At 34.5% G+C, this 26,226-nt stretch overlaps 1 protein-coding gene across 1 annotated transcript in view; it reads left to right on the forward strand.

Moving 5' to 3' along the window:
* The window catches only part of NUDCD1 (NudC domain containing 1), a gene marked incomplete at both ends in the record, with an annotated part of 58,251 nt that overhangs the window by 15,191 nt on the left and 16,834 nt on the right, over positions 1–26,226 (forward strand). Inside the window, 6 exons of the mRNA XM_080695000.1 lie at positions 2,077–2,262; positions 6,094–6,274; positions 10,585–10,764; positions 13,012–13,216; positions 18,926–19,070; positions 23,722–23,847. Of these exons, the coding sequence (XP_080551126.1) occupies positions 2,077–2,262; positions 6,094–6,274; positions 10,585–10,764; positions 13,012–13,216; positions 18,926–19,070; positions 23,722–23,847 (1,023 nt within the window). The remainder of the gene's footprint in view (positions 1–2,076; positions 2,263–6,093; positions 6,275–10,584; positions 10,765–13,011; positions 13,217–18,925; positions 19,071–23,721; positions 23,848–26,226) is intronic.

The raw sequence follows: 26,226 nt of genomic DNA on the forward strand, positions 1-26,226 counted from the left end.
TAACTTTTATGATCAGTTGTCTTTTAAGATGATACTTTTAATATTGTTGTCTTTTTCTTTTCTCTTTCTGTATTTTTCCTTTTTTTATCCAGTCTTTAGAAGGATATTATTACATTTTTCAGGGGCTATATTTTATGTTCCTTTAGTTTTCTGCCTTAATAATTCAGTTTCATTCCTTCGTTTTCAAAACATTGTCACTCCTCAGAATCACTTGGAATAACTGATCAAAACAAAAACTAATTTTAGGAGAACTATCCCAAGGATTCTGATTTATTATTACAGGGTTGGTTGTGGTATGGGAATCTAAATTTAATCAACTTACTTTAGGAGATTTTGCTAGTTATCCAGTGAGGATCAAGCCTTGAGAATTCCTGCACCTGGCATACAGAATACCATACTTCTTACTTTTCTGATCAGCAACAAAGGAAATCAATTTACACTTTTGAGTTTTTGTGAAAGGACTAGATGGAGAACGTTTACTATTGGTTATACAGTGGTTTTTATACAGCAGAAAACAGTTCTAAATTCTATTTTGCTATCTATATTTTTAAATCAAAGACTCATGCTCCCATTAGTACAATGTCCTGTAGCTGGTGTACAAATGACCAGCCTTGTTAAATCTGGATGAGATAACTGTTCTTATTCCTCTAACTTTGTTAGGAGCCAGCAGGTGGCAGCAATTCAACACAATTTTATAGCATCATTATACTTCTTAGTAAGTTTCATTTGTGATTCTATAAAATGTTTATGCCAGCCATGCTTGGTCTCATATATTTATTTAACTCAATATTTTGCAAATCAGTATAATGAGTACAAAATAAAGAAGGAAAGGTGCTATTAAAAAGAAAACTAAATCCTGTATTTTATTATTTTGTGATACTGGGGATTGAACCCAGGGTCATCCTAACCTGAACTACACTCCCAGGCTTATTTTTATTTTGAAACAGGGTCTCACTACTTACTGAAGATGTCCTTGAACTGTGATCCTTCGAACTCAGCCTCCCAGCTACTGGGGTTACAGGCATGTGAAATCACGCACCCTAAAAAAGAAACAGTGGGTTACTAAGAAACTTGTGGCTAGTAAGGACATTGTATATAATTTAGTTAATTTTATTAATACATCCAAATACTTCTTGGAACTAGGAATGAAATGTATAAATCAGGATTACTTTTGTCATATGGAGAAACCTCTTAACTGACAGCTAAAATGTTAACAACAAAAATATTTATTGATTACAACTTGGTTTATGAGAGGAAGTTTATTTCCTGAGAAGTAAGCTTTATATATATATTTTTTTAAAAAAATTTTAATGATATAACATATCTCATATCTTTAAATTATAAAGTCACAGAAACAATTAAAATTTGTTAACAAAAGTCTAAGTTGGAAGTAGTCTAAGTGCATTGTTTTGTTCTGTAGGCTGATCTGTGTGGGCATTTAGAATTTTGTGTGATTTTTCTAATTAGTGAATTTAAAATATTGATCATTAACTGTAACATTAAGAGAAAGAGCTATATTACTGCATTGTATTAGTTATCTATTGCCAAGAAACAACTTCAGAATTCAGTAACTTGAAACAGTTAACATCTCACGATTTCTGTGGTCAGGGAGTAGTTTCAGTGAGTCTTGAAGCTGACGGTTTCTCATGAGGTTATGATGTCAGCCAGGACTGCAGTCATTTGAAAGTTGAATTAGGGTCAAAGGATACATGTCCAGAATGATTCACTCAATAAGGTGCTAGTTATTGGCAGGAATTCTCAGTTCATCCTTGCGTAGGTCTTTCCATGAACTACTAAGGCATCTTTACATGACAGCTAGTTTCCTTTAGAGTGTGATCCAAGAAAGTGTGTGTGGCAGAAAATGTTAAAGTGTTTGATCTAGTCCTAGAGTTTACATACTATCTGTCCCATTTACTATATTTTTTGTGTTAGAAATGAATCAATGGTATAATTCATACTCACAGGGAGAGGAATTGGATCTAACTCTTGAATAAGACAGAAACTACTGCACTACAGGTATTTTCTGTGTGTATGGATCTAAGACAAGACAGGGACTTATGTTTGGCTTCTTTATAGGACACTGCCTTAGGAAAACCACGAGAGGTGTTTCGACTTCCTACAGATTTGACAGCATACGACAATCGCCTTTGTGCATCTATCCATTTTACATCATCCACTTGGGTTACTTTGTCAGATGGAACTGGAAGATTATATGTCATTGGAACAGGTGAACGTGGAAATAGTGCTTCTGAAAAATGGGAGGTGAGGACTTTTTTAAACAAAGATTTATATATGCAAAGTCTAGGAAGTATATGCACATTAGACCTTATTTTAAAATCACACGTTTCAAGGACAGTTTACATGTGACTTCTCGGTTTTTCTAATGTAATGATTTGAGTCTCTTTTTAATTAAAATATAAAATACATACCCTTTATACAACAGATACGTTAATCGCTTTCTAAGGTCAGTGTGGTTGTCAAGAATCACATCTATTTCTCCGGAAATATTCCTTGAGTGTTCTATCTGTGTAAAACACGTCACCAAGCATTGACATTGCCCTCTTGAAGCAGAGTTGACAAACCTTATATTTGGATGTTTTTCTTCTCTACCATCATGTTGGATTTGCTGATATGCTTACATTGACCAAATAGTGAGTTTACCCCTCTACTTAGAAAAATACAGTATAGTGTAAATATAGTCATGTGCTAATCTGTAAGGGGCCATTTTTACTTCGGTGTTAAAAAATGAAGCAGATTTAAATATGAGCGGTAGGTTAGGAATTTAATAGTAATAAACAAGGAATTAATTTCTCCAGAGGGTAAGTTTTTGAAAATAAAAGCAAATTATTTGGAGTAGATAATCAAGTGACTTATTGCTTCAACTCCTTTGAAGTATACTCAATAGGTATATTGTAATAATATTGCTACTATAAATTTTAGCAGGTGGCATTGAGTTTTAGATAAATACAAATTTAATATAGTTACAGCTTATAAAGTATTTCTATCAGATCAACAGAGACCTACTAATACCAGGCTTTAATTATTTGAGGAAAAAACCGAGATCTTAGAATCAAATAACATCTTATTTTTCTAAATGGTATGCTACCAAATTGTTTAATGCTTGAAAAACTAAACAAAAATACAATAAATAATCATAACACTCATTGCTTATTCGTAAGAGGTTGTTGGAGTCACAGTTTCAAAAATTCATGGGACATTGTGATATCCCCACTCTGTTCTCCAATAATAGCTTTTAAAAAAGGCCTGAGGCATTGTAGAATGTTTCAGGTATAGATGCAGCAGTTGGAAGGAGTTTGAGTAGTGGACAAGAGAAATATAAATGAGAATTTATTATTGAGCTGTATGGATTCAGTTGATTTTGAGCAGGAGACAAACTGACTGAAGACCATAACTTCTGCAGGAAGGAGATCTTATGGTTTCTGCTCTGTGAGGCCTTCAATAATATTTTTAATCAGTAAGAAATTTAAGTCTATCTAATGCCCTTTTTTTTTTTTTTTTTTTTTTTGCGGGTCTGGGGATGGAACCCAGAGGCATTTGACCTCTGAGCCACACCCCCTGCCCATTTTTTATTCTTTATTTTGAAACAGGGTCTCACTGAGTTGCAGAGGGCCTAAGTAGCTGAGGCTGTCTGCAAACTGCGATTCTCCAGTCTCGGCCTCCCAAATGCTGGGATTACAAGCATGTGCCACCACGCCTGGCATATCTAATGACCTTTTTAGTATATACTGCTATAATAAAATAAGCACCCTTCTGACATTCTCAGTTAATAGGTTTTGACTGAGTACTAGAAGCAGTGAGAGAAGAATGGGACTTGGGCATTAGTTGAGATAGGAGAGAGAACAATGGAATGTGTGCAGAAAGAGAAATTAGAAAATAGGGAAGAAAGACTACCTACTTTCCAAATGTGTTGGCTCTAATGTGATGAGAGTGTTCATGCTCGATATCAATGTCCCAGTTGAGAAGCTGAGCCTAACAAGTTTTAAAAGTTACCTACTTCTCTGGTTTCATTCTAGTCCCCATCACTCATAGGAGAAAGAAAAGGAAACAGTAAACTGTACCTGCCGGTACTGTCATTTTACTTTCTTGTGTTTAGCTTTCACCTGTCTCAAACAAAAGTAAATACTGCACAGTTTGTAATAGCCAAAATATGGAACCAACCTAGATCTCCATCAACAGATGAATGGATTGCAAAATTATGGGAAATACACACAATGAAATTCTATTCAGCTATAAAGAAAAATAAAATAATAGCATTTGCAAGAAGATGGAAGGAACTAGAGAACATTATGTTAAATGAGATTAGTCAAGCACAGAAAGAGAAGGGACATATGTTTTCTCTAATATGTTCAAGCTAGGGAGTAGTGGTAATACCAGAGGGACTCCAGATGATGGAGGGGAAATCTCAGCAAAGCTTGAATGGAAGGATAGGAAAGAAAGTAAGCTGAGGTTGTTCAATGGAGGAACTACATACGAATATGTGTAATAGTAAAAATAGAACATGGTTAACCTGGACATCCTCTATTGGGAGGGGGAAGGGAAATGGAGGGGGAAGGGCATGAAGCACAGTGTAAATGTACACCACTCACAGTATGTTCCACTTATAAAAATAAAAATAAAGTAAGCACTGTCTTCATCTGTCATCTCAGTTTTGAGTATTTGAGGGCTTTATTTTTTGCATGTTTTTCAGCTTATGTAATCTTTGGAGTGTATGCCAAAGGTGTGCTATTTGAATAATTTTGGCAGAGGTACTCAAACATAAAGGGAATTGATGACATCATAGCTCTTATTTTTTATAAGGCTTTCAAGTAGAAGCAGATAGGAAGGTTACTCCAGAAGAGGGTTACAAAGAAGAGCCAACTTTTTTTTTTTTTTTTTTTTTTGTGGTACTGGGGTTCCTGGAAGCCTTTCTACCTCCAGGCTACACTCTCAGACCTATTTTTACATTTTTATTTGGAAACGGTCTCCTAAGCCAGCGCGCACGGCTGGCTTTGAACCTGCGCGATCCTCCTGTCTCTGCCTCCCAAGCGCGGGGATTACAAGCGTGCGCCACCACGCCCGGCAGAGCCAACTTTTTTTTAGTTAGGTTTTCTGACGTTTTTCAGTTAATCAGAAATCTTGTTTAGGAATCAGTCCTAAAATTCTATACATAGTGTTCACTCTGATAAAAATGATTTTAGGCCATGTTTTTTGGTACTTAAAAAAGTATCTGATAATATTTTTGTCTTTAATGGGGGAGGGGCAAACAACTTTTGAAATTGTTATTTATTTATTTAATACAGTACCGAGATTTGGACCAGGGTCATTCTACCTCTGAGCTGCAACCTCTGCTCTTGTTATTTTTTATTTTAAACAGGGTCTTGCTAAGTTGCTGATACTGTTCTAAAATCTGTGATCCTCCTGTCTTAGTCTCTAAGTATTGGGATTACAAACATGTACTACCACCCTCAGTTTAAGGTTATAATTAAAATAATTTGTTGACTTGTCTTGTAAATGGGCTCTTTTGGTTTTGAGATTGTTTTACTGATTTGTTCTCTGATAATGTTTTACTCTTACCTTTGTAAACTTTCAGAAAATTAATAGAACAATAGGGAAAAAAAGAATACATGGCCCATGCAAAATATACAGAAATGAAGAGGAAGAAAGTGGAAACATATCATATATGAGACAGGAGAAGAGGTTCAGGAGTGACCATTGATCTGCTTATGGCCTTGTATAGGGCAATTCCTCCACCTTTTTTTCTTTTACTTTTCTTTTGCCTTTAAATAACAGCTTATCTGCCCTGTGATTTTCTTCATTTTCATGGCAAGAATATTTACCAGTTTTCTCTGTTATCCAGATATATATTAATACTATATAAATTATAATATTTAGTATTAATAATGTACATTTTAAGTTCTTTTTCATGGAACATTATTTAAATTTGTGGTTTATATTTAAGGACTTTATTTTTTATTCCTTCTAATGAGTGGTATCCAAAATAACTGAATTGTCAGAATTTTTCTATCTTCCCCCTACACTGTGTAGATGTAGTATATACATGTGTATATGTAATTTTATTTTATTTTTTTATAGATTGTGTTTAATGAAGAGCTTGGGGATCCTTTTATCATAATTCACAGTATCTCATTGCTAAAAGCTGAAGAACATTTGATAGCTACCCTGCTTCTTCGAATAGAGAAAGAGGAATTGGATATGAAAGGAAGTGGTTTCTTTGTTTCTTTGGAGTGGGTCACAATCAGTAAAAAAAATAAAGGTAAAATAAAGCAAAGTTCTAAATCTCTGTCAGTGATTGCCATCATTTAGTAGATTGGGAAATGCAGATATCCTGTTAATACTGTTTTTTTTGGGGGGGGTATTGTGTTGATTCTAGTACCTGATATCATTCACTGGTGGGATGAACAGCTATAGTTTCTCCTCAGAAATGAGTTAAAGAAAAAAAATATAATGTACTTCCATAGCAGAGTATACCCTCCATATAAAATATATAATTACATAATTCTTGAAGACTTTAACATGTTTATTTTCAATACTGCCATATATATATGCCTAAATTAATGATAAATTTCAGTATAATTGAAATATAAATAAAAAGGAATATGTAAATGAGAATGAATACCTTTATTTTATAGAACCTTATTTTTGCTTTTATTCTTCATAAAACTGCTAACGTTTCTCACCCAGTATGCTTCCATATGTAGAAAAGTCCTTAACCTAGGTTTGTTTGAACCTATCAGGATTTAACTTGACATTAAAAATTACTTTCTCATGTGTTAATTAGATTTTCTTTAGTGGTGTGGAGCTGCTCTTTACCTTTGTTTAGTTTTTACTGACTCACTGTTTTTTTTTCTTTCTCTGCAGTTGAGAGCTAAGCTGTTTTTCCATGATGACTCTGCTTTTTCTAACTAGATTTTAATAGCTTACTCATTTATGAGAAACTTTATCACACTGCTAGCTTAGAATCTGACAAATCCCCTTGTATTTCAAAATGAATAGCCATCAAAATAAGATGTATCTATATAGTTATAGATACAAAAATATATAAATAAATGTTCAATAAAACTGAAGTTTTTTAAGCACTTCATGTGCTTTTTTTTTTTCTTTTTAGTGTTTTAACTTCACCTGTGGAGGAGCACAGTAACTTAAAACTTTGTTCGGTGTTGAAAAAAGTTTTCTGTAAAGGATCAGATGGGAGCCATGCTGTGTGTGTCATAGCTAGTCAACTGTGCCACTGTCGCAAAAGCAGTCACAGCCAATCCATAAATAAATGACTATCGCTGTGTTCTAATAATACTTTATTTATGAACACTGAAACATGAATGATACATAATTTTACATGTATGTAAGTGTGATTCTTTTGATATTTTTAACCATTTGAAAATATAAAATATATGTTTAATTCATAGACCATACAAAAATAGATGTAGTTTCAGCTTTGGCTTATGGCTGAAGTTTTCAGGCTCCAACAGAAAGTATAAATTTAAGTTTTTTATTAAGATACATAATTAGCATCTTATAGGATAAATCGTCATGCATTTTGCTTCTCCCTTTCCCGAAGACATTTACTTCTGTATCAACTTTAACTCAGCCCACAGTGACTCATCTGAACACTCTCAAACACAGCTACACTCTGCTCCTGCATCTCATCCCCTTCATCTTTGTTTCCTCACCTTGATTGAACAGATATATTTAGAATCACCTTTTTCCCCCATAAAAATTATAATTGTAGAAACATCAAATTTCTTTACAGTTTCTTTTATCTTGATGTCATGTTCTTCTTCCCTCCTGTTACGGATATAATTGTGCCATTATTTCTTTTCTTTACTATACTTTACTTTTATTTGAGGTACTGAGGGTTGAGCCCATATATGTTTTATCTCTTAGCTATACCCTCAGCCCTATTTATTTTTTATTTTGAAGTAGGGTCTTGCTAAGTTGCTGAGCCTGGTCTGGAACCCAAAATTCTTTTGTCTCTGCCTCTGGGGTACTAGAATTACAGAGGTGTGCTACTGTGCCTGGCTTTACTTTTTTTTTTTTTTTTTTTGGTGGTACTGGGGTTCCTGGAAGCCCTTATACCTCCGGGCTACACGCCCAGACCTATTTTATATTTTTATTTAGAAACAGGGTCTCCTAAGCCAGCGCACGCGGCTGGCTTCGAACCTGCGCGATCCTCCTGTCTCCGCCTCCCAAGCGCGGGGATTACAAGCGTGCGCCACCACGCCCGGCCTGGCTTTACTTTTTAATTAAAACAACAGAGCAGTGTCTTTCTAAACTTACCTAATTTTAATACAGCATTTCCCAGTTTACTCTATCATGGAGTCCACTGTGATATCTGATTATTTTCTGCCCTACACATATAGGAAAAAGCATTAAATATTAATATATTAAAAATATAGCACCTAAGTGTGGGTCCTTAAAGTCAAGTAGGACTATTTGCTTTGCATATTCTTATGGAACAAGTGTTTGAGTTTTTAGTTCATTCTTGAAATTACAAGCCTGCTTTTAAATATGTATGAATTGAATAAATGTAGGTAAGGATTTAGAGTCAGAATAATAGCATATTTTTTAGAAAAAAAAAATCATATGTTTTAATTGAGTTGATTTTTGACTCTTCAATATTAAGCTTAAAAATAGAATCATTTTGCCGGGTGTGGTGGCGCACGCTTGTAATCCCCGCGCTTGGGAGGCAGAGACAGGAGGATCGCACAGGTTCGAAGCCAGCCTCACCGGGTTAAGAGACCCTGTTTCAAAATAAAAAAATATAAAATAGGTCTGGGAGTGTAGCCCGGAGGTAGAAGGGTTTCCAGGAACCCCAGTGCCACCAAAAAAAAAAAAAAAATATATATATATATATATATATATATATATATATATAATCATTTTAAAAGAGTAAAGGTATAAGTAAAGGTGTGGACTCAGCTGAAATGTTTGAGTAGTTTTTATTTTTTATTTTTATTTTTTTTGCCGGTCTGGGGATGGAACCCAGGGGTATTGATCTCCGAGCTACAACCCCTGCCCTATTTTTTATTCTTTATTTTGAAACCAGGTCTCACTGAGTTGCAGAGGGCCTCACTATTTAGCTGAGGCTATCTGTGAACCGCGATCCTCGGGTCTCAGCCTCCTATATGCTGGGGATGGAACCCAGGGGCATTCGACCTCCGAGCTACAACCCCTGCCCTATTTTTTATTCTTTATTTTGAAAGCAGGTCTCACTGAATTGCAGAGGGCCTCACTAGCTGAGGCTGTCTATGAACCGTGATCCTCGGGTCTCAGCCTCCCATATGCTGGGATTACAAGCATGCGCCACCACACCGGCTTTGAGTAGTTTTTAGAACAAAAACTAACCTATAAATGGGCATAGTGGTGCACTCTTATAATCCCCACGCTTGGGAGGCGGAGACAGGAGGATCATGCAGGTGCGAAGCCAGCCGTGCTGGCTTAAGAGACCCTGTTTCCAAAAAAATATATATTAAAAAATAGATCTGGGAGTGTAGCTCAGAGGTAGAAGGGCTTCTAGAAACCCCAGTACCACCAAAAAAACAAAACAAAACAACAACAACAAAAACTAACCTATCCTCACAGGCAGACAAATTTAGTTAATTTATTAAAAGCTTCTGGGATACAGATTATATATATGCACATATATATATAAAGTTATAAGTACTATTGTTTCCTTGATTATAGCAATCACCTAGATCTACCTTTTTGTATTAGAATAATTTCTATTTTAAGCATATTTCATTTTAGGCAAGCCCCTTATCAGTAGTTAGACAGACAAATAGTCTATACCACAGTTTTTTCCTTTATTTCAATTTGTGGCTCTTTTCAGAAGATGCCTATCATATACCTGCTGGGAACGTAGACAGACTGTAGTCAAGGAGAAGGTAGAGCCTCAGAAGCTGATATTCTAGGTAAGTCAGTCACTTGGAAGGCCTAGAGCTCTGCTGTCCAGTGGACATTTCTGTGTAGTGGATGTGCTTTATATGTCTGCCATTCACTATGATAGCTTAGCCATGTGTGGCTAGTAAGTGACCAAGGAACTGAATTTACATTTTTTTAATTTAATAATTAAATGGCCATTTGTGCCTGTGACTAACACATTAAACAGAACAATCTAGAATAAATTTAATCAGACCCAGTGTTTTAAATAGGGAGTTATTTACAGATAATTGGTTATAATTTTTTTATTCTTATAAAAAGGTTTAATGTAGCCGGACGCGGTGGCGCACGTTGGCGCACGTTTGTAATCCCCACGCTTGGAAGGTGGAGACAGGAGGATCGCGCAGGTTCAAAGCCAGCCTCGCTGACTTAAGAGACCCTGTTTCCAAATAAAAATATAAAAAATAAGTGTCTGGGAATGTAGCCCAGAGGTAGAAGGGTTTCCAGGAACAGCAGTACCACCAAAAAATAATAAAAATAAATAAATAAATTAAATAAATAAATAAATAGGTTTAATGTGCCTTTTCACAATATATTTAAATTATTTTGATTAATTTTAATGTTCAGATATTTTCAAAATATTTTTATGCCTTATTTATGATGTTGTTTTAAAATATTTTCTTACAGATAACAAATATGAAATTACTAAGCGTGATATTCTCCATGGAAAATCAGTGCCACATTATGCTGCTATTGAGCCCAATGGAACAGGTCTAATGATTGTCTCCTACAAGTCCTTTGCATTTGTTCAGGCTGGTCAAGATGTTGAAAAAAATATGGATGAAGACATGTCAGAGAAAATCAAAGGTAACTTTGTTTTTAATCTGTGTAGAGCTTGTGTATACATACATACATATACATATATATATATGTATATATATATGTATATATATGTTATATATACTTTTTTTTTCAGTACTGGGTGGTTTTTTTTTTTTTTTTTTTTTTGGTGGTGGTACTGGGGGTGGAACCCAGAGGTTTTCTACCTCCGGGCTATACTCCCAGACCTTTTTTATATTTTATTTGGAAACAGGGTCTCACTAAATTGCTGGAAGCTTCACTGAGTAGCTGAGGCTGGCTTCGAACCCGTGCGATCCTCCTGTCTCAGCCTCCCCCCCCAAACGTGGGGATTACAAGCGTGCACCACCACGCCCGGCTTCAGTACTGGGGTTTGAACCTAGGGACATTCTACCTCCCTGCTACACCCCTAGCCCTGTTTTTTTTTTTTTTTTTTTTTTTTTTATTCTTTATTTTGAAACATGGTCTCACTAAATTGCAGAGGGCCTTACTAAATAGCTGAGGCTATCTGTGAACTGAGATCCTCCTGTTTCAGCCTCTCACATACTGGGATTAGTGTGCACCACCACGCCCAGCTAGGGTTATCTCTTAATTATAATGTTAAATTTTCCTCAAGCATTTCCAAGGTAATTGTTTGTATCTCTAGAACATGTGATCCTTTAGAAGTTCTCTATTGAGCAGTTGGGAAGGAAGGAATGAATGTCTTCATCATTGGAACTATTCTGCTGACATAGGAACAAATACGTCCAAGACAAATTGCAGCCTAAGTGGAACACAACTTGTCTTTAATTCATAAATTGCCAGGCCAGATATTGTTCTTCTTGTTGACATGTTGTATCTTGAATTCCTACTGAATTCAGTAGTTATTTTGTCATAAAATGTCCACAATAATGAAAGTGTTGTAAATTTTAAAAATTATAGGTATTTTATTAATTTGTATGTTTAACATTTTTCTGTGTATACAAACTGGTTTTCTGTATACATCAAAAAGACTGGTAGTAACCTGGTGTGGAGGCGAGCACATACTTTTAATCATAGCATCTGGGAGGCTGAGACCAGAGGATCACAGTTTGTGGACAGCCTCAGCTGCTTAAGGAGGCCCTTTGCAACTCAGTGACACCCTGTTTCAAAAAATAAAAATAATAGGGATGTGAGTATAGCTTGGAGATACAATGTCCTGGGTTCCATTCCCAGTACTGAAAAAAAAAAAAAAAGACTGGTAGTGTCTATTGAATTTGGTGTTATAATAATACAAATAATAGTATTTTCTTTTAAAGACATAAAACATAATCTTAAAAGGCATAGAATGATACTCAGCAGTCAACAATCAAGAAAATTATTTAGGTATTTTTTGCTGAGGGCCTCACTAAATTGCTGAGCCTCCTGCTCAGTTTCCCAAGTACTGGGGTTATAGCATGCACCACCATACCCCACTAAGGGAAGACCGTGTGTGTGTGTGTGTGTGTGTGTGTGTGTGTGTGTGTGTGTTGCTGCAGATGGAACCGTGTGTGTGTGGGGGGGGGGGTGTGCTGCAGATGGAACCCAGAGTCTTTCTACCTCTGGGCTACTTTCCCAGACCTGTTTTCTGTTTTATTTGGAGAGTATCACTAAGTTGCCGAGAACCTCACTAAGTAGCTGAGGCTGGCTTCGAACCTGAGCGACCCTCTTGTCTCAGTCTTCCAAGTACTGGGATTACAAGCGTGCACCACGTGGCTAAAATTATTTAGCTATTTATAAAGTTTAAGTGAGGAAGAGATTAAAATTTTTGGCTTTCCCTTGAATGATTATTATTTATAGACTTGCTAACTTTTGAAGAAAACAATTTATAGTTTTTTCAACTGGGAATCTGGTGTGTGTGTGTGTGTGTGTGTGTGTGTGTGTGTGTGTGTCTGTGTGTGTCTGTGTGTGTCTGTGTGTGTGTGTGTGTCTGTGTGTAAGGGAAAGAAGGAAAAGGAAGGAGTAGACACAAAAAGGCAGAGAGGGAAGGAGTGGTGTAAAGGATTGCTATTAGTAGTATTTCACGAGTTCTTATCTCCTTGAGTATTAGGTAGGAATGAAAGAGGAAAGTGGTAAGTACAATTGATACAGTTCTTGGAGTGAAAATCCCCGAAGTCTGTGTGTTCATTTATAATTGCCTTTCTTTGTGAGATGGTCACTAGAAAATGTGCTTCTTTTTAATTGGTGTTCTTTTATAGATTCTGATCTCTAATTTTGTGTTGTATCTTACTCTTATACTATATTTTCTTTTCTCATTAGAACCTCTGTATTACTGGCAGCAAACTGAAGAGGATTTGACAGTAACAGTACGGCTCCCAGTACACAGCACTAAGGAGGACATTCAAGTACAGTTCTTGCCTGAACACATCAAGATTGTGGTGAAGGATCTCCAGCTTTTGGAAGGAAAGCTCTATTCATCTGTTGATCATGAAAGCAGTATGTGGATAATCAAAGAAAATAATAGGTATTTTTAATAGCTTTATATTTGAAACTTTATTTTTTTACTTTTTCTATTCTTTCCATAGTAGTTATGTCACATAGGAATACATACAGGGTGTGGTAATGCAGGTCTGTCATCCCAATACTTGGGAGGCTGTGACAAGAGGACCTCAGGCTTGCAACCAGCCTCAGTAACTTAGTGAGGCCCTCAGAAACTTTATGACATCCTTATTCAAAATAAAAAATAAAAAAGGGCTGGGCGTGGTGGCGCATGCTTGTAATCCCACCATTGCAGCTCATTGACACCCTGTTTCAAAATAAAGAATAAAAAATAGGGCTGGAGTGTAGCTCAGAGTTATAATGCTCCTGGGTCCCATCCCCAGTACAAAAATAAAATAAATAAATAAATAAAAATAATAAAGGGCTGGGAGTGTATCTCAGGGGTAGAATGCACTGAGGTTCAATCCCCAGTACCTCCCCCACACAAAAGATGAAGGCAGTAGTTCCATCTATATTACTGATTATTTTTCTTAAGATAGATTAAAAATGGAATTTTACATCAAAGAGCATAATTGTGGTTAAGCTTAATGAGAATAATATACCTATCAGTTGCAGTATATAGTGACATCTTTCATTACCAACCCATAATATAGTTATAACACAAAGCAAAAATGGTTATTTTAATCTATACTCAAAAATTTTTAATAGAAATAATTTCTTCTCCTAAGTTTCATTTGCTTACTAAATAATATGTTCCCATTCTTTAAAATCTTTAAAATTTAAAACATGTAAGAATCAAGAGTGAGACGTCTTCTAACTCAGTCTCCTGTCAGCCTGCCAGTCTCCTGTCCTGCCACTCCCACAACAACTGTTAGTTTTCTTCACTTTATTGTGAATAGTATTAATATCAATATCAGATTATATCACTGAGGATTAAGTACTAGACACTAGTCTAGTAGCCTTATTGATTAATTATCTTTCTTGTGGAATAAATGTTTTCAATTTTTTATCTATTTTGTTTTAAGAATAAAAGGTTTACACCATTCATATTCATACCACTTATTCAGTTCATCTTCATTAACATTAGAGATCTTTCCATTAAAAATATAATTACTTAATCATCTTTTATGGATTAATAGTATTTTATTTTGTTATATATACAATCATTTAAAAAATATTAGTCACAAGGCTGGAGATGATGATCTGTGGTAAAGTGTTTAGCGTGCAAGTCCCTAGATTCAATTCTAAGCCCTCCTCCCCCCAAAAATGGATGGTCCTCTATTGTTGGACATTTGATTGTTTTTAGTCATTTGCTACAGTGTGACTAGCCATGTGTCATTTTATTAGTGTAGAGAAATGTGTGAAAGCTAAATTCCTACCAGTGGAATAAATAGTATTTATTTGAAAGTTGTAGGAGAGACATCATTTTGTTTCTTGTGTTCATTGGCCATTTATATTTCTTTTATGAATTGTATATTCAGGGCACAGAAAATAAACCATAAAAGAAATACATAATAAATTGAATTTTATCTCCAAATTTTCTGCATATTAAACTTGAAAATTTCTGCCTTTCTGAAGATACATTAAGGAAATAAAGATTTTTTAAAAAAATCATGATACTCATGTCAGAGGAGTTGCATTCTTAATGTATAAGGAAACCCTACAAATTCATAATAAAAACCCCAGTTTTAAAAATGGTTAAATAATTTGAATAGTCACATCACAATAAAAGTTATATGAATGCCTACTAAGCACATGGAAAAGTAATCATTAGCCATTAGGGAAATTAAAGCCAAAATGCGATAATCAGTGCATGGTTAAAGCTAAAAAGGTCGACAGTATGAAACATTGGCTAGGATGCAGAGCATCAACAGATCCTGCAGTGCTACTGTGAGTATAACATTTAGCAGTCACCCTGGCAAATGGCTTAACAGTTTCTACCAAGTTAAACATATACCTCCCTACTTTGTAATTCTACTTCTCAGTGTTTCTCTATGAGGAATGAAAATACTTGTTGAAAAACAAAATGAAGCCTCCCCCGCAAAAATTTAAAACTATATTCATAGCAGCTGTACTTATGAAGCCAGAAACTGGACACAAATTTAATATTCATGAAAAGGTGAATAGACAAATATAAGTGGTATATTCACACAATGGAATGCTGTTCTACAATATAAAAAATCCCCACAGTAGTATGAATGAATTATAAACATGTAGAATGAAAGAAGCCAGATCCCCAAATTGTATATTGTATGATTTCGCATATGTAGAATTCTAGAACTTAGAAAAGGGACACAAATAGGAATGGGGTTTCACTGGAAGAGGGTTTAGGGAACTTTCTGAATGGTGGGAATGTTCAGTATCTTCATTGCATTGCATTATACAGGTATATGTGTGTAGAAACTTAGTGACTTCATAGATGGAGTAATGATTAGAATTAGGCACTTAATTTTTTAAATGGTGAAATTTGATCTGAAATTTTTGTAGGTTAATGTTGCATAAAGGATGAATTAGAAATTTTTCCATGAAATAGAGTTCTCTATTAGTAGTATATGACCCAGCTGAGTCTAATAGAAATGTAAATCATGGGACTCTAAATAATATTTTAAAGAAAATTTTGTTTTTAAACCACAGATCCTAAATTCATTTTAGTAATGGAGACATTTGGTGATTTGGTTACTTTTTTTTTAACTTATGTGTATGTGAGAGGTGAGGTAGCATTTATACATTGACAAAATAAATAGAACATATTGTTTAATGTAAGTCATCAAGCAGTAACCCAGCAAAAGTCTATGGGAATAGCTGAACTTCATGCAAATAGCTTCAGTATTCAGTGTGGGAACATAGACAAGTATTGTTTTTACAGTAAACTTGAGGTACTTGCTTACTGTTTTGTGTTATAAAGGATAATTACAATGAGGTGCAGGTGATATCATTGGCTTAACATCATTTTTCTGTACTTTACTAAATTAGTCATATCTTTCATTTTTCAAATATTAAATATTCTTTCTCACTCTGGAAGGATTTGTTAACTTGATTATAGGTTTATTATGTATGGTATTGTATTCTCTCTGCCGGATTTGTAGGATGTGATGCTAGTTTTAAAATATATAAATGCAGTCATGCTAAAAGGGTTGATTTGCCTAGATATGCAAATAAATAATGATCCAGAAATTTGTATAACTAAGATTGTATGAGCTCTTTCAAACCTCCTTAGGTACCAACTAAATATGTATTTATACATTCTGGGCACTGGATAAAAATATCTTAATAGCTATTTATATAGATTTTTTTTTCAGAGAGGCAGAACATGTACTTGGAGCCAGATTACTTTATTAGCTTATGACCTTGACCTTGGCTTGTAACTTAACTTTTCAGTGCTTTTATTATAAAGTGAACCTTACTTTATTTGGTTGTGGTGAGCACTAAGTGAATTAAAACATAAGTGCCTAAGAAAGCACCTGGCATATGGTAAACATTAGGTAGGTATAACCTCATTTTTATTATCTTTATCATCAACATCAAGATCAGTTTTTTACTTAGAAAAAATAGCTAAATCTGGGCATTAGTTATTATAGTAATTTTCAATGTTAATGTTAGGAACTTCTGATAAATAAAATATTTTGCATTCTCTAGAATAGTTTCAGAAAATTCTAAAGTGTTATAATTAATTCATGAGATGGTAATAATAACATCCTTGAAAGAGAATGACTGATAAACTTGCAAGTTCTGTTTTATAATATGATGACAGTTATTACTATATTCTTGCAACTGGTTTACTTACAGTTGTGTTCCAGGATATGAATTTTTGTGGTTCACAGGTTTCAAAGATGGGATGTGGAAAAGTTGTTTTTGCTACCTTTGTTACAGCAATGGCTCTTCACAAAGCCTGTTACTTGAACTTCTTCCTTTATTGCAAAGGGACATAGGCCATTTTCCCTCTTTTATGTCCATGGTCTGCCCTGAATTAGCTCTCTTTGCCATTGCATCAGTCCTTGATCTCAGGATTTCCTGACAGGCCCTTCTAAGTATATTTGAGAGTTCTGTTTACAGTGTTAGTTTTTTATTTTTTATTTTTTTATTTTTTTGTGGTACTTGGTGGAACCCAGAGGCTTTCTACCTCCAGGCTATACTCCCAGCCCTGTTTTATATTTTATTAGGAAACAGGGTCTCACTAAGTAGCTGAGGCTGGCTTTGAACCTGTGCGATCCTCCTGTCTCAGCCTCCCAGGCATAGGGATTACAAGTGTGTGCCACCACGCCTGGCTCAGTGTTATATTTTAAATGAGCTAAAAGAAATCACATTAACATCTTTTATTTCTGTATTACCAGTATTAGTATTTTCCTAATTTCTTTATTTCCTTTCAGTATTATTTTTTGGTGCAGAGCATTGAACACAGTGAGTGTTCTATCTCTAAGCTATACCCCACAGCCCAATTTTTTATATTTTCATTTTGAAACAGACTCTAAGTTTCACAGGGCCTCACTAAGTTGCTGAGGCTGACCACAAACCTCCAATCCTCCTGTCTCAGCCTCCCAAATATAGAGATTGCAAACTTGTGCCACCACGCCTGGGTTAACATCAGTATTTTTAAAATTAACTCATGCATTGATTTAACCTGCCTTAATTTTCAGTTAATAATTATATAGTATGTCCATTAGTTTAAGAAAATAAAGTTAATGGTTGCTTCCTTACACCAAGATACCCTATAGTTTTAGTCTGCTTTTTGAGTATGTAACAATGGAAGCTACTTCAGTTTTATTGACCTTATTTTTAAAATTTTTTTATTGGTAGCATTGTATTCATACATCTTAATGGGGTACAAGATGGTGGAGGCATACATGCACACATCACCCAATTAGCCCTTACCCAATTCCTGCCCCATTTCCTCCCCTTTTGTCCTTCTCATGTTTGGCTTAATGATTGACTTTGATATATTTGTTAATGTACATCAGAGAATTTTCCTCTTCCCCCTCCCATCCCCTCAGTTAGGTCACCTTATTTGCTCATCTATAGTATCTCTTTCTTTGTCTAGAGTTCCTCCTATGACCCATTTTCTTCCTAGCTTTCACATATTAGGAAGAGCATTTGATGTCTTACTTTTTGTGACTGACTAATCTCACTTAGCATAATGTTCTTCAGTTCCATCCATTTCTCTGTAAATGATGTAATTGTGTTTTTCTTTATGGTTGAGTAAAATTCCATTGTGTACATATCTTCTAGTTTTGTAATCCATTCATCTGTTGATGGACATCTTGGCTGGTTCCATAGTTTGGCAGTGTTGAATTGTGCAGCTATGAACATAGATACACATGCATTGATTTGGTAGTTTGGTTTCCATTCTTTGGGTAGATACCCAGAAGTGGTATTGCTGGATCAGAGTTTTAGTCTTTCCTTGCTTAACATTGCTTTCCTTCCATTTCTTAATGTCTAATAGATCCATGTTGTTTGGATCTTTTACTACACAACTGGACTACAATACTTTGTGGGTTCCTTTCTCTTCATTCTCTTAGTCATTTGATGCAACATTTTCAGTAGTGCTTTATTTGTTTATTAAAACTAGATTAGTTTTGAATTAGGTTTTCCATCATATGCCAAATTAAATCCATAAGATTTTTGTTAAAATATTTCCTTCTGGATATCAGAGGAGTATTTTTATAAAACATTTTTCTGTTCATAGTGTAATTTGTAGATTTGCTTAATGTAACACCACTTTCCTAATTTAAACTTTTAGCTTGGAGATTTCCTTAATTAAGAAGAATGAAGGATTAACATGGCCAGAGCTAGTGGTTGGTGATAAACAAGGAGAATTTATAAGAGATTCAGCCCAATGTGCTGCAATAGCTGAACGTTTGATGCATTTGACTTCGGAAGAACTGGTAAGCAATTGCAATATCAGTATGACTTTCTAAGAATCCAAAAGTATACCATGTTTTTCAGACATTATTCTGCCTTTCTAATATAAAAGACAAAGTTCAAGTATTGCTGATTAATTGATGTTTTAATGTGGCTTAACAGTTAATATTTATTCATTGTACTATTTTAGTACATAGATAAATGTGTAGGGTGTGTGTGTGTGTGTGTGTGTGTGTGTGTGTGTGTATTTCTACATATAAGTTCTTTCAACATAATTGACCAATACTGATAGGAATAGTAATAATAATTTTTAACTACCTATATTGTAATTATCTACTTATCATCATTGAAATTTTTTAGATGATCTCATCCACAGGGATGATTTACCAACTCACAGACCTTACAGATCTATTTGTTGCTATGCAAGTCCCTGCAGCCACACAGGCTGGCGCTGGGATGCTTTATAAACTCAAGAGCTTGATGACTGCTCCTCGGGTCCCTGCAAGTAGGGATCAGTTCAGCTGCAGCCACAGTAGTGACTGGGTGGTTTGGCTGGTTGGTCTGTAGATTCACAGTGGTCTAGAAGAGACAGGATGTAGCCACTGGGATCCCTGTAGGAAGGGCCTGTCACTTTTCCATCCAAGTTCATCTGAAATTACTAGATTTTGCTGGGTGGTCTGGGGAGTTGAGTCTTTAGGTACTCAAGTGTAGAGAGAAGAATGTGATTGCTTTTGATGATAGTTTTCTATAGTAACTGGGCTCAACAAAATTCTACTATTTTGCTGGAGTTGGTCTCAGCACTGCTGGGTCACGGCAGCTGCCAGTCTTGGTGAGGGAGGGTTCATAAAGATGGCCTCTAATGTCTTTGTCAAAAGGAAGCATGGTCAAAATAAGGAAACCAAATTTAATGTTTGCAACAATAGTTGAAAATTTTAGGGATCACTGGAATTCATATGTAGTATAACAAATCCTGATTTCATAGCCTTTTCTATAAGCCATGCAGGCTTTAGAAGGCTGTGTTCATTCATTTAGCAAGTACTTATTGTGGTGGACTCTGGGAATATTATAAATGGTTATATTAGTAGAGACTTGTTTTGAGATCATAACTAATTATGTTGACTACCTTTTAAATGTGATGGATTCAAAGAAGTAGTGATAGGAGAAAATTACTTATGCCTGAACATTAATGTGTTTGTTATATTTTGAGAAGACAAATAGAATCTTATCATCTATAATTAAAGTCAGTTTTGTATTTTTCAAATCTTTAAGCTTACTTTCATATGTTGGTTAGGACCTCTGCTTCACTGTTAAATAAAATAGTGAATGGTCAAAAGAGACATTGCTGCCTTATTTGGCATCTTTGGGAAAAGACTATTTCACTGTTAAGTATGGTAGATTCTATCACATTGAGGAAATTTCTATTTCTAGTGTGCTGGGAGTCTTTATCATGAATAGCTGTAGGACAGAATAGCTATAGAATTTTCTGAATTTATGTGAAAATCCCTAGTTAGTCATGATATAGTATTCTATAAGATTTTGCTAGATTCAATTTGCTTATATTTTTTTGAGGTCTTTTACATCTGTTTGTGAGTTATATTGAACAAAGTTTTTTTTTTTTTCTAATTTTGTTAATGTCTTTATCCTGTTTTAATAACTGAGTAATGCTGATTTTAGAAAATTTTTTGGAAAGTGTTGTTTCCCTCTTCATTTTTGGAAGAGTATATGGAATTTGCATTATTAATATGATGGTGATTTGTTTCTTTTTACCATCTGGGCTCGGAGAGTATTTTTTTCCCCCCTTTGGAAAGTTTTAACCTAACCTTAAAAGGGTAAAAAGAACTTGACTTCTTTAGATAAAAGCCTATTATAGGCATCTATTTTCATTAATTGTCTTTCAGTTTTCATGGTCTTTATTTCTGTTATTACTTTATTTTTTCTCTCCCTGTTTCTGAAGGTAATCACTTAATTAATTTTTTACCTTCCTTTTAAATGAAAATGGCTACCATTTCAATCCTGGCTGTTTGTTCAAGACCCATGTGTTAAATAGTTGGTCCCAGGGTGGCATTAATGGGAGGTGATAGAGCCTTTAGGAAGAATGGCCTAGTGAGATACTGGAGGCATGCCCTCAAAGGGGAAAGTGGGATTTCTGTCCCCTCCTTTTTCTCTCTTTTGTTTCCTGTCCTTGAAGGCAGCAGTTGTGCCACCACAAACTCTTACCAAGCTGTGCTGCTTCCCAGAGGTCCAAAGTAACAATTGCAACCAGGCATGGGCTAGGAAATCTAAAACTGTGAGCCAGAATAAACTAAACCTTTTCTCTTTTTAAACTTACTATCTCAGGTATTTGTTATAATGACAGAAAGCTAATGAATACAAAATCATTTAGTACTATCATTTGTTTCTAAACAGTACTTGAGCTGCATTCTCCAAATTTTCATTCTCTCTTAATTCAATGAGGGGTTGGTTTGATGTTGAGTTTCAATCTTTTACTTATTCCTTGTTTATTCTTCTAGGGCTAACTTTTCATGGATCTCAACAGAAAACCTAGGATGTTTACCAGGGTTCTTCTTTGTAGACCCTAAAGTCCTAATTTTTGTCCCTCGAACAGTTTGATAATATCTCAGGTTAGCTCTTTAGCCCCTTATCTCCTGTCTTCCACTTGTCTTTTACTGTTCAGCTTGGAAATCAGATATCTATTAGGAAGCAGTATAGAATTATTCCCTTTTCTCTGTAATGTTCAGTATTGGCTACTTTTGATAGTCCAGAACTTTAAACATTTGGCTTCTTAAATAATCGGAAGAAGGGGGAGCAGGTAGTTTAGAGGATGCCTTCTGTATTCTCCTGGACATATCTCTTTGAGTCACTGTAACAGAATGGCATTGGCTAAGGGATTGTGAAAGTACCTTTTCAACCAACCACAGCAACCACAATTGTTTTCATTGATACTTAACCTGGAATCAATAACCACAACTTAGATGGATCCATATTCTGGCTAAGATATTGACAAGGTTTGATTCGACAGATCCTGCAAACTCATAACCATTTAGTTTTACAGAAGCTCTGAGTTTACTTCATTTAATTATCAATAACATGCCTCAGTAGCTTGGCAAACTAGGTATACACATATTTGGTTGGTTCTATGATTCTGTTATAAACAAGCTTATGTTTCACTTATTGCTTAATTATATTATTACTCTGTGAGGGTTGTAAGACCAGGCAGAGTTAAAGAAAAATACTAAAATACTTATATGACTTTATCTCTACTTTTGCCTGCCTCTCTGTTCGTTTAGTAGTTATTGTTTTATATATATATATATATATATAATTTTTTTTTTTTTTTTTTTTTTGGTGGTACTGGGGTTTCTGGAAGCCCTTCTACCTCTGGGCTACACTCCCAGACCTATTTTTATACTTTTTTATTTGGAAACAGGGTCTCTTAAGCCAGCATGGCTGGCTTCGAACCTGCACGATCCTCATGTCTCCGCCTCCCAAGCGCGGGGATTACAAGCGTGCGCCACCACGCCTGGCATTATAGTATATATTTTGATCAACATCTGTTTTCAAAATTTATTTTTAATTACTTACAAGTTTAGAACTTTATTTTTCATCCCTCCATCCTTTTTATTATTGTTGTCATAGTGTTTATTTCTGCATGTTATAAATACTATGATACATTGTTTTTGTCTTAATCAGCAATTTCTCTTGAAGAGATTAAAATGAGAAGCCTTTCACTCACATATTTGCCTTTTCCTCTGTTCTACATTCTTTGTGTTAATTCAGATTTTCATCTGATAACCCCTCTTTTGCCCCCCAACCATTATTTTAATATCTCTTAAATGTAAGTTGACTGGTGATAAATTCTTTTTGTCTGCAAATATATATATTTTGTCTTTTTTCAAAATTATTTTTATGTATTTAATTCAATATTACAGGTTTTATTTTATTTTCGTTCAGAACTTCACAAATGCTCCATATTTGTAATTTGACTTGCATAATTTCTAATGGGTCAGCTCTCTTTTGTATTTTCAACTGCTCGTAATCTATTTTTCTCTTCTGATTGATTTTAGGATGTTTTTCTTTATTACTACTTTCAGCAATCTCGTTGTGACTTGTGATTTTTTTTTTTAAGTTAAAAAATATTTTCTGTTACCCATTGGAGTTCTCTGACCTTGAATCTATATGATTATACTTTTCATCACATATGAAAACTTTTTAGCCATACCATTTTTTTGACTATTTGATATTGTTCTTAGGTCCCTAGGGCTCTGTGTTTTGTGGTTATTTTAGATTAGTTTCTTTTATTATGTTTCAAGGTCACTGGTCTTTTGGAATGGCTACTCAGCCATCAATCCCATGTGCGTTTTCATTTTAAATATTGTATTTTCATAGCTAGAATTTTGATTTGGTTTTTTTAATATTTTGCTTCCCACTCTTTCTCAGTATGTTAGTGTTTTGCTTTATATTTTTGAATACATAGATCATATTTATAATAGCTGTTTCAGTGTCATTTTCTGCAGACTCTGTTATTGTGGTCTCTGTTTTTGTTTATTATGTTTTTATTAGTCACAGACTTGAAATTAATTTTTAATTGCTATAATCACTTTTATAAATATTTCTAGTGATAAATAAATCCATCTACTTATTGTTTGTTTTAGTTATTTTATTTTCTGGTCTTAGAATCCAAATCCAGATAAAGAAAAACCTCCTTGTAATGCTCAAGAGCTAGAGGAATGTGATATTTTCTTTGAAGAGAGTTCCAGTTTATGCAGATTTGATGGCAATACATTAAAAATTACTCATATGGTAAGTTCTTGGTAATAGTATTTCTAAATATTTTGTGAATAAATAGAAGTTAATCAGATAATTGAATGACCAAGTATGTTGTACGAAAATAGTTTTGTTGGCTAGAATCAATCTGTCAACTAGCTTTGTCTCATACCACCAAACTCAATTTTTAAAAATGTTGTATTGTTTTGGTACTGTTCTGTATTGATGTTTTTTAGTTTGCTTTCGTTTCTGTGCTAGTTTTTTATATGTAGTTGTGATCCTATAACTATAATAATTTCATGTCTGTATTTTTTATTGAATACTAGAACCATTATAAATGGTTCCTCATGGTTTTTCAATCCCTGGTTTAAGTGGCTGGATTGAAAAACTCACACAAGAATAATACTATGATATCAGTATTATGCTATTGTTCTTGTGTATGTGTCTTTAGTGATTGTTCTTAGCCTGCTTCTTTAATATTTTTTAACTACATGATTCATGATATTGCTGTTTAGAAAAATTCCTTTGTTTATGAAGTCTTTTCTGTATTTGGGGATATTTATCTAATGAATAATTATAGAAGTAAAATTAGGAATAATTGGCTAAGCCTCTGACAAACTGATTTCTACTTTCTATTCTCATTACAAGTTTTTAGTTATTGCCTGTTTCACTGCATCTTTATCTGTGTCTTCACTTTTCTATTTGATCTTTACTAATAGGTACGTAAAATAAAGAATCTTGTTTTAATCTCTGTTTTTTTTAACTATTTACTGTTCATATATTAATTTTTTTGTGAAAGAAATGGTCATTTATTGGTCTTAATGTTCTTACTAATTTGTATGATGTGTTTTAGACCCTTCTGGATCAAGTGATTAATTGTTTTTCTTTTTTCCATTTTGCAACATTCATATTTATATTTATATTTATTTGATTAACTTCTTTAATCATCTGGTATTACTTTTTATTCTCTTTCTTCCGAGTCTTAAGTATGTGAACTTTTCCCCCTGAGAATTGCGTTCTGTTCCTTTGAGATGTTACCTACAGTACTTGGTATTGGCGGTCACTATTCCAGAGTTTGGTCTTCGGCTTTGTAGATCTATATTTTTCACTTTAGAACTTTGTGAGATATTTGTACTTAGGGAAATCCTGCATCATTGGCTAATGCTACACTCCCACATGAGTGCTTCATGGTTTTATGAGAAACATCTCCACAGAAAATCAGTCGTGAATTCGGAACTGTACATAGAGAAATTAAGTTTTACTCCCCAAACCAGAAGTTATAGGATTTTAGGAGGCCTAGTATAAGCAATAGCAACAGAGCCAAGAGAAAAACTTTTTTAAAAATTGTTTTTAGACCTTTGAATCATTGCTACACAATTTAAAGGCTCACATAATTAAAAAGAAATCTTAAAAATTCCTGCCAAAGCCAGGCATGGTGTCGCAAACTTGTATTCCCAGTACTTGGGAGGCTGAGACAGGAGGATCATGCAGTTTTGAAGCCAGCCTCAACTACTTAGTGAGACTCTTCAGCAACTTAGTGAGACCATTTTTCCAAATAAAATATAAAATAGGTCTGGGAGTATATCCAAGGTAGAAAGCCTCTGAGTTCCGTCCACAGCACCATAAAAAAAAAAAAAAAAAAAAAATTTAATTAAAAAATTACTGCCAGATTTGGTGTACTGACTTTCTTTGTCTTTTTTGGATTGGGGGAACGTATTCTAGCAGAATTCTTGGAACAAATTAAGATAGGAACTTACCATCTTAGGGGTTAAAGAAAATCTCTGTTCTCTTTCAACTATACTGTCCTAGTCTTAACCTTCCTTATGGGATGGACATTATTCTTAAAGTACTCAAAGGAGCTGTAAATATGAACATTTCTAGATTATATTTATACTTGGAATGGCATAGGACCAATTACTAAGCAGTAATACTGTTGGAGTTATACCAAAATTAAGTACTTGTTCTTCTAATTAAATTTTGTCTCTGGTGAGAATTTCATTCTCACCACCCTCTAATGTCAGTAAGTTCTAAAAAGCATATGGATGACATCTTGTTCACCACAGTGTCCCTAATACTTAACCAAAGGTTTGACTCATAATAAATGCTCAATAAACATTTCTAGGCTGGTCTCTTGGTAACAGTAATAAAAACAAAAGATTGCTTTATGTCTATTTTTGATCTTAAGAAATGTGCTTATACCTTTCCATCTCCCTTACATATCCAGTGACTCACTTATCCAATTGAAAAGGAAATGTGTTTCAGGGCAGATAGCCATCTCCAAAATTTGTGGGTACTGATGCAAAGCCAGATAATCAAAGCTATTTAGCTTTCCTAGGAACTTTGTTTCCTAGATGTTGTTTAGTTGTGATATATCCCAAGGATGATGCCCTTAGTTGTGAGCAAATAAAATCCATC

Source organism: Muscardinus avellanarius (genome assembly GCF_963383645.1).
Source record: "Muscardinus avellanarius genome assembly, chromosome: 4".
Classification (NCBI taxonomy): domain Eukaryota; kingdom Metazoa; phylum Chordata; class Mammalia; order Rodentia; family Gliridae; genus Muscardinus; species Muscardinus avellanarius.